Genomic DNA, 16,695 nt, shown 5'->3' with positions numbered 1-16,695 from the left:
TTGTGACTTAACTGCCCCACTTCCGCCTGCCCGCCCCCCCTCAGCCTCGGCTCCCTCCGCCCAGCGCGGGCACACTCACCACGGGGAGCCGTAGATCCGGAAGCCCCGCACCGTGACCTCTGAGTCCTGCAGGTAGATGCAGTTGGTCAGCAGCGACTGCACGTTCTCGTAGTTCTCCGGCTTCAGCTTCGACACGGACGGGAAGTAGTAGAAGTCCTGCTTGATGAGGTCGGCCATGAACTCCTGGTCGAAGGTCAGCTCGTGGTTGCCGGCGATCACGATCTTGTACTCGTAGGGCAGGCTGCCTGCGGGGCGGACACGGGCGACACACGCACGCTGCTGGCCGGCCCGCAGACTCCGTTTGTTTGGCAAAACTTTTGGGTTTTTACATTTGAGTTTGTTGCCAGCATAAACATATTCCAGAGGTTCCCAATAAAATGTCATTCCATTTTCTAAAAATCAATCCATTTTAATATCTGATGATCCTGCCAGTCCCTGCTGAGTATCTGTGTCCCTCCCTCAGGCGGGAGGCAGACATCAGTGTGCCCCAGTCCCCACCTGTCCCTAATGCTCACCCAGGCCACTCCACTCGGGTCACGGTATCGCCCTCAGGGACTGCGGTCCCTGAGACATGGCGGGAACAGACCTGGCCATGTCCCCTGGGGCTCCACGCAGGTGGAGATCGGCCCTCCAAGCCCCTCCCACCTCCCCACCTTGCCCACCCCATCGGGCCTGGCCCAGGGGTGCTGAGCAGCCGGCCCGCCCCCGCGCAGAACAGCCCCAGAAGCCGGAAGTAGCCGTGTCTGCTTCACCCATCTCTGTCCCCACAGGTCCCAGCAGGTTGGGCGAAAGAGGCCCCGACAGCACCGCAGGGTGACAGGGTGCAGAGGGCCCAGCCATGGCGATGCTCAGACTGCCCACAGGCAGAGGAGAGATCCGCCCGGGCCTGGGCAGCTGGGGGAGGCACAGAGGACGCAGAGAGAGGACTGCCATTTCCTGAACCCCATTGTCGGGCGGCCACCCCAGGTGAAAGGCTGGGCCCCGCAGAACCTGCCAGGCGGGCTGTCATCTCCGCCTTGCAGCTGGGAACAGGCCCCACGGTCAGGCGCCTGCCCTGGCCCCACAGCAGGTGAGCGGCAAGGCCACACTGGACATCAGTCCTTGTGACCCCACACACGTGGGTCAGCAGGTCAGATTCCAAGGCCACCAGGCCCGAGCCAGGGGGACCCCTCACGGAGCCCCTCGCCACGCTGCCAACCGCCTTCAGCTCTGACTCTGTCTCAGTTTCACGGCACCCACGCACCCCACGCCGAGTGCCACCGGCTGGGGAGCCGGAGCTGCACTAATGCGTTTAAGTCATGTCTCCGACTGGGGGCGTTCCTTAAGCAAATTAGCCAATTACTCCAACTACAGTTTCATTTATCTCCGCAGCTCCGTCTCCCGGGGACCGGGGACCGGGGACCGGGGACCGGGGAGTGAGCAGGAAGCTATCAGTGGTCCCCTGTCCCTCCCACCTCAGGAGGGCGTAACTGAGGCTCTTCCCCCCCAGGGAAGGGGGGCAAGGCTCCTGTACACAAAGCCGGGGGGGGGCGGGGGGGGGGGGAGAGGGGAGGAAGGAGCCACAGTACATTCGCTTGACACCCTCCGCATTGTCTGGTTTCTCCCAGGAAGGCGGGCGCCACGGGGCTTGGACGCAGGGGATGTGTCTGCTGGTGAACACAGAAACTGCCCACCACCACGCCCTCCTGAGCCACAAACATGTCTGCTGAGATGTCCACCTGGACGTGACAGCTCACCCGCTGTGTATAATGTTCACAGACACCAAGTCTGACTATCCCCGTTTTACATCCGGGAAAACCGGCGCTCAGAGAGGTTGCCTAAGGTTACACAACTCAAACCACGGAGGGCGATGGGCGTTGGATCATCTTTGTGGCTTGGCCTCCTCGAGCTCATCCTGAAGTGGCACTCCAAGCCATCAGGTGGATAGACGGTGATGGGCGGATGGAGGGATGCATGGATGTGTGGACGGATGGAGGCATGGATGGGTAGATGATGGACGGATGCATGGATGGATGGGTAGATGATGGATGGATGGAGGGTGGATGGATGGAAGGGGATGGATGCATGGATAATGGATGGATGGGAGCATAGATGGGTGGATAAAGCGTGAATGGATAGAGAAATTGATGGACAGAGATGTATGGATTATGGATGGATGAATGGAGAGAGAGAGATGGATGCATTTATAAATCAATCAATCCATTACTCCAACTGTACAGTTTCGTCACTCCCACCGTACGGCTCTCCAAGCCCCTTCCGCCTCCCCACTCGCCCATCCAGTTGGAGTAATTGATTGACTGGTTTATAAGGAGCTAATTCTGTCTCCTTTCTACCAACTGACCTCAGTCTCCCTGCACCCCCTCCCTCCCCTTCAACCGTCTTGGCAGGGCGTGTTTCTCAGACCCTCCTCCCTCACCCCGTAGCCCTGACTGCCCGTCTCTGAATCTTCTCCAGCTGGACCTGCCCTCTCGCAGGTTGGGGTAGAGGAGCCAGAACTAAGGCTCTGGTATGGCCTATCACAGAGTGAGGTGGAGAAGTCCCCTCCTCTGTTCTGGGACTGCTGCCTCTGTTGTTACGACCAAAGGCTGCATTAGCCTTCAGGTGCCCACGTGATGCTGCAGCTCTTACCACCCTGACTATAGATATAAAATGCCATCCACCAGTCATCACAGGAGTCCCGATTAGCTTCACCTTCCCCTCCTGGAATGGGCGGTGAGCGAGAGGAGGTTTGGGGGCCTCGATGACTGACTGGCTGGCAGGGGCTTCGTGGGTGAGAGATGAGATGAATTCATGCTCTTCTGCCCGATGCCTGCACACAGCAGGGAAGAGGCTGGCACCCGGGGGCGCTGCCAGTGCCCGATGGGAGCACCCGATGGGAGTGCCAGCCTGGCAAGGGGCTGGAGGTGCCTGGATTCCAGGACAGGGTGCTCCCTAGGTAGGTGTGAGGAGGGATGAGCAGTGTCAACCCTGGAGGCTAGAACGTACTGCCATGCTGGGGACCAAGCACGGCACAACACGGGGACCAGAGAGACAGCGTGTGTGAGGCAGGGATGGACAGGCGGGCGGCTGCTCACGTGACTGGGCAGCTATGCTGGCTCGATGGGGCTCCGAGAGGAGCTGGACGGCTGGGCCCACGTCCTCTGCTCACCCGCCTCCCCTCAGCAGCCCCGAGGAAGCACAGAATCCAGCCAGCCTGTCCCCAGACGCCACCCAGCCGCCTTCTCCCCTGGAGCTGGGCCCTGCTGTAAAGGCCCCCAAGCCCAACACCCCCCACCCTCCCCGGTCAGCTGTCCACGCTCTGAGGGCGCACAGCCTGCTCCAGACCCCGGCGAGGCCACAGATAACCAAGACTCAGCCCCGAGGTCAGTGCCACGTGGCACATAGGTGCCAGTCCTCACCACTCACTGGGCACAGGCGGAAACTGGAGCTGAGAGGGGCAGGGACTTGCCTGAGCAGCACAGCAGCACAGCGGGCGCAGGGACCGGATCTGGCTGGGCCTCCCCCTCGGGCGGGCAGGGCGCCCCGGGAGGCCGAGCCCGGCGGGCGGGGCTGGAAGGCAGAGGCCATTCGGGAAGCGCAGCGGCGGACAGGCCAGGCCGGGCCTGGGCAGGTGGCCTCGCTGGGCGGGCGGGGCGCTGAGCTCGGACCTCGGACCTCGGGGAAGCACTGCGTCCCCCCGGAAACAGCCCCACCCCTGCCACGTATTCGGGGTGCAGCTCAGGCCGCCTTCCCACAATGCCCCGCTCCCGTCGGCCGTTATCAGGCTGCCTTTGCCCCCCCGGGGCTTCTTGGTGGAACCGAGACACGAGGTATGAGCCGGCAGTACTAGAGGCGGCGCATGGTTTAACCTCCATTGGCCACGCCCCACGGAGGTCCCGCGTGGCATTCGAGGCACGAAGGACACGCAGGGAAACCTCTGCTCTGTGCGCTTCAAGGTCAATCCCCTCCGAAGGCTCCGATGCCTTATCGCTAACACCACCTCCCGTCCCCAGGCCGTGTCATCTGCTACATCCAACAAGGTCTGCACCAGCGCCCCGAAACCCATGCCTGCGGGGTGCCAGCGCCCCATAACCCATGCCTGCGGAGCTACAGTGACAGAGCACCCGCACGCTCGCCCTCCAAGCCGCAGCTGCAATCAGGCAAATGCCCATCACTGCCTCTTCCGCCCGGTCCCGCGCAGAACACGGCAGAGGGCGGGAGAGGCGGCCTGTCCAGTGCGGCTCTGACCGCTGTTTCCGCACTTGCCAGCGCCTGGGGCTTCGCCTGAGCGGACGTCCGGGGAAGGCGCGTGGTCTAGACTCACACGGGGCGGGCGGGGCGGCTGCTGCGTCTGGACGCAGGTGGGGGCCATGGCGGCACACAGCCCGGCACACAGGGACGCAGCCCGGATGCCCGCAGAGAGAGGGGTTGTGTGTGTAGCCTGAGCAAGAAGAGGAACGGATCTGCAGCCAGTGCCGCCGAGGGCCAGGCGGGGTGACAGGAGCCCGGGGCATGGGCTGGGCCTGCAGAATCTGGTTTTGGCTGCTCTGCCAGGAGCAAGAACCTGTGCCAGGCCCTGTGGTAAGGTGCGATGCCTCCAGGCCCCCCAGGAAGCTAGGGCAGCTCACCCCACTTCCTGGAGGACAGGGCTGCGCGGAGGGGGAGGGATCCTTGAGCCTGAGGCCTATCCCATCCCTGCCTCCACCGCTGTGTGGCCTGGAGTGGAACCCTCGCCCCCCTGAACCCCGGGGTCCTCACCAGGAAGCAGGGCGGTTAGGGCCCCTCACAGGGCCTCGCGCCATCGCAGGAGGGAGGACGTGCGGGACGCCTCTGCGAGGCACGTGGACCCGGACACGGGAATGACTGGCATGAGGAGGAAGTCCATGCCCACGGATGGCCCGTGGGGCCACAGGGGAAGCCACGCCACATGGCAGGCCAAGGGAGTGACAGGAAAATACAGGCCAGAGCCTTGGTTGTGGTTTCCAAGGACGGAGCCAGGAGGGCAGGTTTGGGGTGGCCGGGGCTGGGGGTGGGGTGCAGGGGGTCTCCCTAGTTGTCTGCTGCCTGGCCTTGGAGCAACTAGGGCAGGGACGGTGGCTGAGTGTGAGAGCCCCATGGGTGACGGGGCGGCTCTGGACTGGTCGGTTTGCATAGGAAAGGCGTTCAAGGTGAGCCCAGCACCATCTCCAGTGCCAGGTACCCCAGGAAAGGCAGTGCCCACGGGTCAGCAAGGCCCACGGTCTCAGAGCCTCGGAACACAGGAAATCAAAGGCAAGACAGCACAGCCTGGCTGTCAGCCGGAATGCTGCTGGGAGGACGAGGGTGACAAAGGAGACGTCGGAAGGTCACCTGCCTGGGGTCACAGGGCAGCTCCTGAGTCCAGATCATCTGCCCAGTGCTGAGTGTCCAGACGCCCCCTGTGGGGCAGACCCCCCCTCAGAGCTGCCAACCAGCCCTGCCCAGCCCAGCCCAGGCCCACCCCCCCTCAGCCCTGCCCAGCCCCGCCTGCCCCTGGGCCTGCAGGGAGGTTCTGGATTCGCAGTGCAACATTGCTGCCCATATTTAAAAGGCAAATGGAATTTTTCTTCTGTTCCATCCTAATAACCAAAATGTTTAACTTTCCAACATTTGTTTTTCCTGGGAATGTTTTAAAAACAGGAACATTCCGTCCTGATCACTGCAGGGGCTTGTTTCCGTTGCTGCGGCGGAGCGCGTGTGATGCTAGGCTCAAAGGCACCAAAGGGTTTCTGCGTTCGTCCTCCCCAGAGGAGGCCACCTGCAGCCACAGAGGTTCCCAGGGAACCTCCCGGAAGTCGAAGCCTGGCAGGACACACATGCCCAGAGGTGGTCACGAAGCCCCCATCGCCACCACGCCTGGCCCTCAGGAGGGTGCCACGCTGGGAACCAAGGACGTAGCTGCATTAAAACTCGGGGTATGGCGCCCCCTCTGGGTCAGGCCCTGTTGGTGCTCTGATCTCACCTGTTGCCACCCAGGATAACCCTGCACCCACCTCTCCGGTCTGCTTTCTCACAAATGCTGTTCCATCCACCTGGGACCCGCTTCCTGCCCTCCGTCTGAGTCAAGTCCAATTCCACTCACTCCGTCAGTTGACCCATTGCCACCTCCTCCGAGCTGCCTTCCGTGATCACTCACTCGTGCTTCTCCCTAACCCTGGAGGGGGAAGGTGCTCCCCAACACTCAGGTGCCCGAGGGCCCAGAATCGTGAATAGCGACTGAGGAATAAAAAAGGATCCTGCACAGAGGGTGAGGTCTCCCCGTGCCCCTGGAAGTGAGGGAACCTGCAGGGCTGTCTCCCCCATTCTGAGGGGAGTGACCAACGCAGAATTCTGCCCCCGGACAAACTGTCCGTTGAGATCGGGGGCAGAATGAAGGCTTTCTGACAGGCCACTCAGCCAACCATTGATCGCTAGCTCATTCTTTCTCAGAAAGCTCCTGCAGGGCGTCTTGCACCAAAATGAGGGAGGAAACCAAGAAAAAAACGGGCCTTGGGACCCGGAACCAGGGGCTCCTGACAGAAGAGAAGCAAAGGGAGACGACGCTGAAGGGAGGTCCCAGGATCGAGTCCGGCGCCAGCACCCACGCCAAGGAGGGGCCTTGAAAACCGCAGGAGACGGACGGCCCGCGATGGGCACAGGGAAACAAGCAGCGGGAAGTGTGACGCCCCGGAGAACACTGGGTCCGATGAACGCGCAAAAGCTGCGAGGGGCCGTAGTGAAAGGGGAAGGGGCGCGCGGACGGGGTGGGGAGGCGACACCGCTACACCTTCACTTTTCACTTCGAGGGATGAACAAGATGCAGAATGGGGACATAAAGAGCAGCCTTATCAGAGTCACCTAGAGACACCGTGGCAGCAAGTAGAGCAGCAGCTGCCAGAGCTGCACCTCGGAGGGGAGTGAGGACGGGGCGAGGGCGGGGCCGCGGAGGCCACTGCGCCCCAAACCCGTGGCACTGGCTGCCGTGCTGTGCACATGCATCGCCGTAATGCAAACGAGCTTTAATTAACTCAAGAGCAGGCATCGGAGGCCGGCGCTCCTCGCCCGCTCCCGTGGTCTGTCCAGGGACAGCCCGGCCCCTCGCTTGCTGGGCCCGAAACCTAGACCCAAATCAAAGTGGGTCCCCGCTGAGACGGATGGAAACAGGACAGGCAGAAAGCCTAACGCGGAACCGCCACTCCACTCATCAGAGCCTTGGGGCCCTCAGTGCTGGGATTGCTCTGCAGCCAGTTCAGAGGCAGGTGGCCTGGCCAGCAGCCCCCGCCGGGGCGGGCGGGCAGCCATTAAGGACACCGCCGGTGTCGGCTGCTGAGGGTCTGAGTCAGGCCCCCTCCACAGCAGCTCCACAGCCAGCATGGGCACTATTTTGGCTGCTGAAGAAATTGGGGCTCGTGGAGGCGAAACAGCTGCACGGGTGGCAAGCAGAGAAGTGGGCTTTTGAGCCCTGATGCATGTATAGCTGAAGCCCGCGGCATCGCCCTCCCTGTCACAACCACCAAGGCGCGTAACATACAACATGCCAGAGCTCTTGCATTAAGCTCTCAGACAGATAAAAAGAAAGAGCACAATGGTGCCGTACACTTGAGTCCTCGCAACGCCTCCCCTGCGAAGAGGTGCCCTCCCCCACTTTAAACACCATAATATTTTGGAGAAGATCTTGTGGCCCCTGTAAACAAGCCTTTGAAGACCATTTTTAAAAGCAATACAGATGTTAGAACAAATTAAACGAATTCAGCAAAAGCACAGGATACAAAGGCGATGCAGAGAACAATCAGTTGCGTTTCTATAAACACGAACAATAAACAATGCGAAAAGGCTGTTAAGCAAACCATCCCACTGGCAACGGCAGCAAGTAGAATGAAATACTCAGGACTGAGCTTAACCAAGGAGGTGAGAGGCTTCCTCGCTGAAAACTACACGGCATTTGCTCAAAGATGAAAGAAGGCTCCAGTCGTCGGGAAGACACGCGTGTCCACGGACTGGAGGGCTCCCCGCTGTGAAGGTGCCAGCACCCCAGCAAGCTCCAGACTCACCACCGTCCCTACCAAAACCCCAGCGACGTTCCTTTCAGAAACAGGAAGCCCATCCTAGGTTCTCAGAGAACCTCAGGGGGCCCTGAATAGCCCAAATAATCTTGAAAATGAAAAGCAACGTTGGAGGACCTGCAGGTCCTGACTTCAAAACTGTAATTAAAATAGTATGGTGCTGGCATAAAGGCAGACATATAGACCCAGGGAACAGAAGAGAGAGCCCAGAAATCCTATATAATAAAAGGGTAATATGCAAATAGACCAAACAGCAGAACAACCAAACAACCAATCAAAGCATAATATGCTAATGATATGCTAAGTCTACTCAACCGCTTGCTATGACATGCACTGACCACTAGGGGGCAGACAGTCGACCAGTCGCTATGACTTGCACTAACCACCAGGGGGGAGATGCTCTAACTGGTAGGTTAGCTTGCTGCTGGGGTCCAGCGGATCCAGACTGAACAAGATGGGCCAGACACGCCCTGGAGCCCTCCCGCGGTCCCTCCTCAGCCCAATTGTGCACCGGTGGGGTCCCTCAGCCTGGCCTGTGCCCTCTCGCAATCCGGGATCCCTCCGTGGATGTCGGAGAGCTGGTTTCAGCCTGATCCCACAGGCCACTTCCCTTGGGAGGGCGCCAGATGCAGGGCTCATGGCTGGCAAGCACTGCGGCAGCGCGAGCCTCTCCTGGATCGGGACTGATTGGGCGCAAGCTTGCGGCAGGCACAGTGGGGCCAGGATGAGTGGGAGTGGCAGGTAGGATCTGCAGGCAACGTTGGACTGTGAGTTTCAGCCCGATCCCCACAGGCCAACCAGAGGGACCCCGCCCATGCGCAAATTCGTGCACCAGGCCTCTAGCACATATAGTGGGGAAAGGTAGTCTCTTCAAGAGACGGTGCTGGAGCCGGCTGGGGTGGCTCGGCTGGTTGAGCATCGTCCATGCACGGAAAGGTTGGCAGTTCAGTTCCCCACTAGGGCACATACCTGGGTTGCGGGTTTGACAGAATGATCAGTGTTTCTCTCTCATGTCTATGTTTCTCTCTCCCTCTCCCTCTCCCCCTCTCCTCTCTAAGCATGTTCTTGGGTGAGGATTTAAAAGAGAGAGAGAGATGTGCTGTTAAAACTGCATATTCACATGCAACAGAATGAAGTTGGACCCTTACCTTACACCACATACAAAAGTGAGCTCACAATGGAACAAAGACCTAAAGGTAAGAGCTGCCACTAGGAACTATTAAAAGAAAATGTAGGTACATCTACACAATGGAATACTACGCTGCTGTAAAACGGAAGGAACTCCTACCATTTGCAACAGCATGGATGGACCTGGAGAGCATGATGCTAAGCGAAATAAGCCAGTCAGAGAAAGATAAATATCAATATCACATGATCTCACTCATCTGTGGAATATAATGAACAACATAAATTGATGAACAAAAACAGATCCAGAGACAGAGAGGCATCAATCAGACCGTGAAACCTCAGAGGGAAGGCAGGGGAGGGGGGGGTAAGGGGGAGAGATCAACCAAAGGACTTGTATGCATGCATATAGGCCTAACCAATGGACACAGACACCAGGGGGGTGAGCATGAGCGGGGTGGGGGGTGGGGGGACAATGAGGGGATAAGGGCACATATGTAATACCTTAATCAATAAAGAAAGAAAAAGAAAATGTAGGGAAAGCTTCATGGCATTGCATTTGGCAGTGATGTCTTGGATATGACACCAAACGCACAGGCAACAAAAGAAAAAATACATCAAAATGTAAAACTGTACAGCAAGGGACACCACTGACAGAGTGAAAAGGCACCCCGCAGAAAGGGGGAGAATACGTCATATTTCTGATAAAGGGCTAAGATCCAGAACATAAAGAACTCTGCAACTCAACAACAACAAAACAGCTCAATATAAAAATGGGCAAAGGACCTGAACAGACATTTCTCCCAAGAAGACACACAAATGACCAGAAAGCTCACGAAAAGATGGGGGACACCACTCATTAGGGCAGTGGTTCTCAACCTTCCTAATGTCGCAACCCTTTAATACAGTTCCTCATGTTGTGGTGACCCCCAATTTCATTGTTACAAATTGAACATAATTAAAGCACAGTGATTCATCACTAAAACAATATGTAATTATATATGTGTTTTCTGATGGTCTTAGGCGACCCCTGTGAAAGGGTCGTTCGACCCCCAAAGAGGTCGCGACCCACAGGTTGAGAACCGCTGCCTTAGGGAACTGCAACCCAATACACAGTGAGATAGATACCCCCTCACACCCAGCAGCACGGCTGCTATTAAAAGACAGAAAACCGCCGGAGTGGGTGGCGATGCGGAGAAACGGGGACACTGTGCAGGTGGTGAGGATGTAAAATGAAACCGTGGAAAACAGCATGGAGGTTCCTCAAACAATTAAAAATAAAACTAGCGAATGATCGAGCAATTCTACTTCTGGCATACACATGTCCCAAAGAGCTGAAAGCAGGGACTCAACAAGGATGTGTCTACGCGTGTTCATAGCAGCATTATTCAAATAGCCAAAAGCACCCTGGCCGGGTGGGCTCAGTGGACAGAGAGTCAGCCTGCGGACTGATGGGTTCCAGGTTCGATTCCCGGTCAGGGGCACATGCCCCGGTTGCAGGCTCGGTCCCCAGTGTGGGGCGTGCAGGAAGCGGCCAATCAATGATTCTCTCTCGTCATTGATGTTTCTCTCTCTCTCTCCCTCTCCCTTCCTTTCTGAAGTCATTAAAATATATATATTAAAAATAGCCAAAAGATGGCAGCAGCTCAAGGGCCATGGACAGAGGAGTGGATAGGCATGTGGTCTGCACACACAGTGGAATATTACTCAGCCTTAGAGGGAAGGACACGCTACGACACGGTGAACCGAGGACATCACGGTCAGTGAAATCAGCCGGTCACCGTAGAACAAAACTGTGTGATTCCACGTCCATGAGGTGCCTGAGAGCAGCCACATTCAGAGACGCCTGGTGGGTGCCGGGGGGAGGAGGAGGAGGTGGTGATTCGTGGGCTTCAGTTTTGCAAGATGAAAAGAGTTCTGGAGGCAGATGGTGGTGACGGTTGTGCAACAGTGTCAACGTACCTAATGCTGCCGACCTGGCCACTTGAGAAAGGTGTGGCTCAGTGGCTAGAGCATCAGCCTGCAGACTGAAGGGTCCCGGGTTTGATTCCGGTCAAGGGCATGTACCTCGGTTGCAGGCTCCTCCCTGGCCCGGGCCCTGGTTGGGGCTCATGCAGGAGGCAACCAATCGATGTGCTTCTCTCACAGCGGTGTTTCTCCCTGTCTTTCCCTCTCCCTTCCACTCTCCCTAAAAATCAACGGGAAAATATCCTCGGGTGAGGATTAACAAACAAACAGACAGAAAAGGTGAAAACGGTAAATGTTGGGTATATTTAACCACGATTTAAACTTAAAAATTAAGAATCACAGAAGAGAACCAGGACCCTGAATTCGACAACTAGAACGGTGAGCAGGCAGAGCTATAGGCCTTCGAGTCCCAGAAATGCTGCTTTTAGAATCTCGGGCCCCTGACAGCCAAGCGTTCTACTATTGGGAGCAAACAACTCAGGAATTGTACCAGCCTGCGAGGTCCAGAGGCGGAAAGGGACTGGGGGGCGATGTGATCTTGGCCCCCCACCCTCCTTCATAGAAAGTCCTCACTGAGCAGCTCCAGGCAGGGGGCTGTACCTGCTCCCACCTCTCCGGACTGCCCAGCGAGGTTTCGCCTGAGGTCTCGGGGCCTGGATGGAGGGCATGGCTGCAGGGCCCCATATGTGACCCTCCCTTACAGACCGAACCCTTCCCAGGTGCCTGCTGGCTACAGACAACCCACCCAAAGGGGGGAAACTGGTCCAAAGCAATGTTCTTTGCAGTAGTAACGGAAAGAAGTATTTGAAAACGATTTACACTAAAGATCCCTATTTTTAAAGAAATTTATTTTTTCCCCTTTTTGTTAATCCTCACCCAAGGATATCTTTTCCATTGAGTTTTGGAGAGAGTGGAAGGCGGGGGAAGAGACTGAGAGAAACATCGATGTGAGAGAGACACATCGACTGACTGCCTCCCACATGTGCCCTGACCAGGGCCAGGGATCGAGCCTGCAACTGAGGTACATGCCCTTGCCCGGAATCAAACCCTTCAGTCCGCGGGCTGATGCTCTAACCACTGAGCAACCAGCTGAGGCTAAAATACATTTCTTAATAGCATTTAATAACACTAAGTGTTTTTAAACTACATAAACATTTCAGGTGTTAAGAGTCACTAAAGTAAAAGCATCTTGCCCCCTCTTGTTCATTCCAGTCATATTTTTTTTCTTTTTTGGCCCTACTACGTGCTGGGCCCTGTGCTAGAGGCTGAACGGAGCGGCCTCCATACCACCTTTTCTTTCTCTGGCCTCCGATGAGGGAGGGGCAGACACACACAGCAAGGTGAGAGCTGTGGCAGGTGGTTCCAAGGCCCACGGAACCAAGCACACAGTGACCACAGTAAGAGGGCGGGGCCACAGAACCAGGTGTCATGGATGAACACAGCTCCTCAGGCCCATGAGACAGGAAGGCACCCGGGGAAGAGGACCCCACATGAGCCAAAGCATGGAGGTGGGAAAATCCAACATCTGGGCAGATGAGGGGGTGAACAGAGGCAGGCGGGGAGGGACGGGGGGTCATGCTCGGAGGGGTCCGGACTGCGGGGCAGAGACCTGGACTTCCCCCAGGGCCCCGTGGGGAACCAGGGAAGAGTGCTGAGGGGGGAGGGGCACGGCGGCTCAACGCGCAGAAAGCTTCTTTCGCCCGCCGAAAGGCAAATGTGAGTCTGGAAGTGACTATTTTGAGAGGCTGGGACGCTACCAAAGCCCCACTTGTCAGCTCCCCGCTCCCCGCTCCCCGGCGCGGCTGTCAAGCGGGCCCAGAATTAGCTCCGACGGCCTCCCGGGCTCATCGGCATCGTGCGCGCTCAGAAAGGTGTGAAATTCTTCTCCGTGAGAGAAATCAAAGGAGCAGGCCTGCACACTAAAGGATCCGCTTCTGCGACACAAATTCAAAGGCCTGAGCCCTCACTTAAAGGTCTGACTGAAAACGAGAGGCGCCCTGGATGAGAGCAATCGCAGCGGGCGCGCTGCCGTGGGCCAAGCACCCGCTCTGCGCCGGCCACTTAGCTGCACTCACAAAGCCACCACCACAGACACAGCAGCTGCACGCACTGTGCCTTCGCCCCGTGCTGGGCCCTGTGCCGAGCCCACACCACCCCCTGCCCCGCTGAATCCTCCCAGCATCAGCCCCTTTTACAGATGAGAAAACTGAGGCTCAGAGAGGACATACCATGCTCACGGCCAGATGGCTGGGCGGCTCAGAGCCAGGGCCCACCCGAGGGTCTCTCCAGACCCACACGCTGCAACAGGATCCCAGCTGCAGCACCTCCCTCGTCCCCCCAGCCCCACTGAGAACAAGTATTACCTGCCCCCCGCCCTCCCCCCAACCCCCCGTAGATGATACACCAGGCAGGAGAGGGCTGCCCAGCAGGCAGGCACGTGGCCGGGCAGGGCTGGGGAGCCTGCATCCTTTCCAGGGCCCTTCGCTCACTTCAGGAGTTCAATCTGTGAGTAATAAATACCGAGAGCCTGCGGCTGCTGGTGCTGTCCGTGGTGCTGAAGTGCAACGGCCCAGGAGACCGGCAAGATCCCTGCCTCAGAAGTGGGCCTTTTAGTGGGATGTTGACAATAAAAAAATGTCAGTACCGGGTCAGTGGGGATAACAGAGGAGGGAAAAATAAACCCCGGCGAGGCGAGGCGAGGCGAGCGGGACAGGGGGGTGGGGGGTGGGGTGGGGGGGGCGGAGCTGAGCCATCCCAGGCGGCCAGGGAAGGCCGCTCCAGGAAGGTGACAACTGACAGCCAGGACCAGGGTGACCTCTGGGGAGCCACTCCCCTGCCCTGGGCCTCAGCCCCCTTGTCTGCATAGCGAGGACACCATGACTGGGGACCCCGACTCCGGCTGCGAGGGAGCGGTGAGCAGACCACACGCAGCGCCTCCGAACTGTGAAGCGCCGTCCAGAGGAGGCTCTGTGGCAAAACGCGCTCTCACCGAGGACGCGGAGGATGCTGGGAGTTCTGTGTCCCCTCAGCAGCCAGACTTTGTCCGGTTGGCCCTGACGCTGCAGAGCGTTCCTCCTGACTGCGACTACCAACCCATCTTGGGAAGGAGGAGTTTGCTGACAGAAAGAGCTGGGATCCCCCAGATAGACAGGAGAAGTTCCCACATAAAGTGGTCACCTGGGGCACTGAAAGAGTAATGTAAAATGTGAAAGATCGTAGACCTTGGGGGAGAATCCTGACTCCACGTTTAGTTTGCCGATGGTCTCGGGCAAGCTCTTCCCCTCGCTGAGCTCAGTGTCATCTGTAGAGACAGCAAGACCAAGGGGTTGGCTGTGCTGCCCTATCGGTAGCCATGAACCCCTGTGACTAGTGAACTTCAGATTAATCGCCATGAAGTGAAACGCAAGCCCGGCGGGAGTGGCTCGGTGGGTGAGCATTGACCTGTGAACTAAGAGGTCGCCAGTTGGATTCCTGGTCAGGGCACGTGCCGGGTTGTGGGCTCCATCCCCCGTCGGGGGCGTGCAGGAGGCAGTCGCGCCATGATTCTCTCTCACCCATGTTTCTGTCTCTCTCGCCCTCTCCTTTCCTCTCTCTTTAAAATCAATAAAAACACATTTGAAAAAACACGAAGGTCAGTGTCTCCGTTCCACTAGCCACACTGCAGGAGGTCAGCACCCACAGGGGGCAGGTGGCTACCGCTAGGACAGCGCAGGACTAAAGCCGTGCCACTCATCTGACCTGCCCAACGAGGCGTGCACTTGAACAAGACGCCGCGCCCCTCCCCCACCCCACCCCTCCACCACCGCCAGGGGATTCTCACCACCTGAAGCCTGAGAAGGGCTGGCTGTGAGGGTTCAGGGGGAGGCCAGGCGGGGGGACACCCCACAGAAGGGGCAGCTCTGTAATAAGAACAATGACAGCTGGACAGGGAGCTCCCACACCCTCTCCAAGCGGCCATCACAATCCCCAAACCCAACCAGACCCAGAGCCTCTGCACAGTCTGAGTCCAGTGCCAGGGGCGGGCCAGGGGGGCTGAACGGGGTGGGGGGGGGCTGGACGGGGGGTGGAGCGGGGGGCGACAGGGACAGGCGGAATCTTTCAGACGCCTCGGGAGTCTGTGGGCACGTGAGGACAGAGTATCTCGATTCTGAGCTGGCCAGGATTGTCTGGCATGTGGACTATTCCCGTTTTGGAACGAAGTCCAGCACGAAGATGACATTTTTAAAAACTCACAGGCTTATTCCATATTCAAACACATCTCTCCGAGTTTGTGAAGGAAAGGAAAGAAGCCCGCCAGCACGAAAATCCTGCTTCCCAGCTCTTGAATGGCCAGCCGGCTGCTTCTCTACCAGCCAACGGTTCCTCCGACGGCGCCAAGCCCGACAGCTAACGAGCGGAGACACACTTGAGGGCGAAGAGACAGGCTCACGTGGGAAACCCAGCAAAGCCTCGGGTCCTTGTGTTTCTAACACACTGCCTCTCATCACACACCCACCAGCCAGGGAGAAGGCATCACGCCCATTGTATGGATGCGGAAGCTGAGGCCCCGGGCAGGTGCGTCTCCTGCCCTCCATCTCACACCCGGGAGGCAGGTGAGGGTCTAACCTGGTCACTGGCTACACTTCGCCTTGTTTCCGTCGTGCCATGGCATTTTCTTGTTTATATGTTTCTATTTTTATAATTTTTTAAAATTTATTTCAGAGAGGAAGGGAGAGGGGGAGAGAGAGAGAAACATCAATGATGAGAGAGGATCATTGACTGGCTGCCTCCTGCACGCCCCACACTGGAGATCGAGCCCGCAACCCGGGCCTGTGCCCTGACCAGGAATTGAACCGTGACCTCCTGGTTCATAGGGCGACGCTCAGCCAATGAGACTCACCAGCCGGGCTATATGTTTCTTAAGTAGGAGTCTTGCTTGCTCTGCTGCCCACTGATACTCCCATCCAGCAGAGTCTAAAACAAGGCAGGAGCTCAATGCATGCGGAATGAATGAAGGATTACAAACCAGTCCAGCTGGCCGGTAAACGCTCCAGCTCGGTCCCCCCGTCAGCCCGCCCCTGGGAGCTGGAGGGCCTGCGCCCGCCTGCGCCCCAGGCCCAGGTCCCCTCACGTCCCACTTCCTACATGAGCCACCGGCCTCTCCTACTTGGTCCCCATCACCCATCTGGCCTCTGCTTCTCCTACTCACACCCCAGACCCCCATGGCACTCCGGCCACATGCCTCTTGGCTAGTCCTCAAATGTGCCGCCCACACTCCTGACCCAGCTGCTGCCTCTGTTCACATGGCCTCCCCAGACATGTGCATGTCAGCTCCCACTATTCAGGTCTCTGCCCAAGGGTCACCTCCACAGGAGGCCCAGCCCTGTCCCCTCAGCCTGACCCTCACACACACTGTAGCTGTTTCCATGGCCTGTCTTCTGTCTGCTCACAGCTGCATGCCCAGTGCCCAGTGCTCAGCAAACACCCACTGAGCAAATAATCACGTGCAAAGTGGAAACGGATG

General features: G+C 58.0%; 1 protein-coding gene across 3 annotated transcripts in view; it reads right to left on the bottom strand.

Moving 5' to 3' along the window:
- The window catches only part of MPPED1 (metallophosphoesterase domain containing 1), a 63,629-nt gene that overhangs the window by 20,936 nt on the left and 25,998 nt on the right, over window positions 1-16,695 (bottom strand). For all 3 annotated transcript variants that reach the window (XM_036298804.1, XM_036298805.1, XM_036298803.1), the window contains exon 4: window positions 80-305. In XM_036298804.1, coding sequence (XP_036154697.1) covers window positions 80-305 — 226 coding nt within the window. The remainder of the gene's footprint in view (window positions 1-79; window positions 306-16,695) is intronic.

This window comes from Myotis myotis, unplaced genomic scaffold (genome assembly GCF_014108235.1).
Source record: "Myotis myotis isolate mMyoMyo1 unplaced genomic scaffold, mMyoMyo1.p scaffold_m19_p_3, whole genome shotgun sequence".
NCBI lineage: Eukaryota > Metazoa > Chordata > Mammalia > Chiroptera > Vespertilionidae > Myotis > Myotis myotis.
The sequence above is the reverse complement of the archived record's forward strand: the minus strand, read 5'-3'. Positions and strand labels throughout refer to the sequence as shown.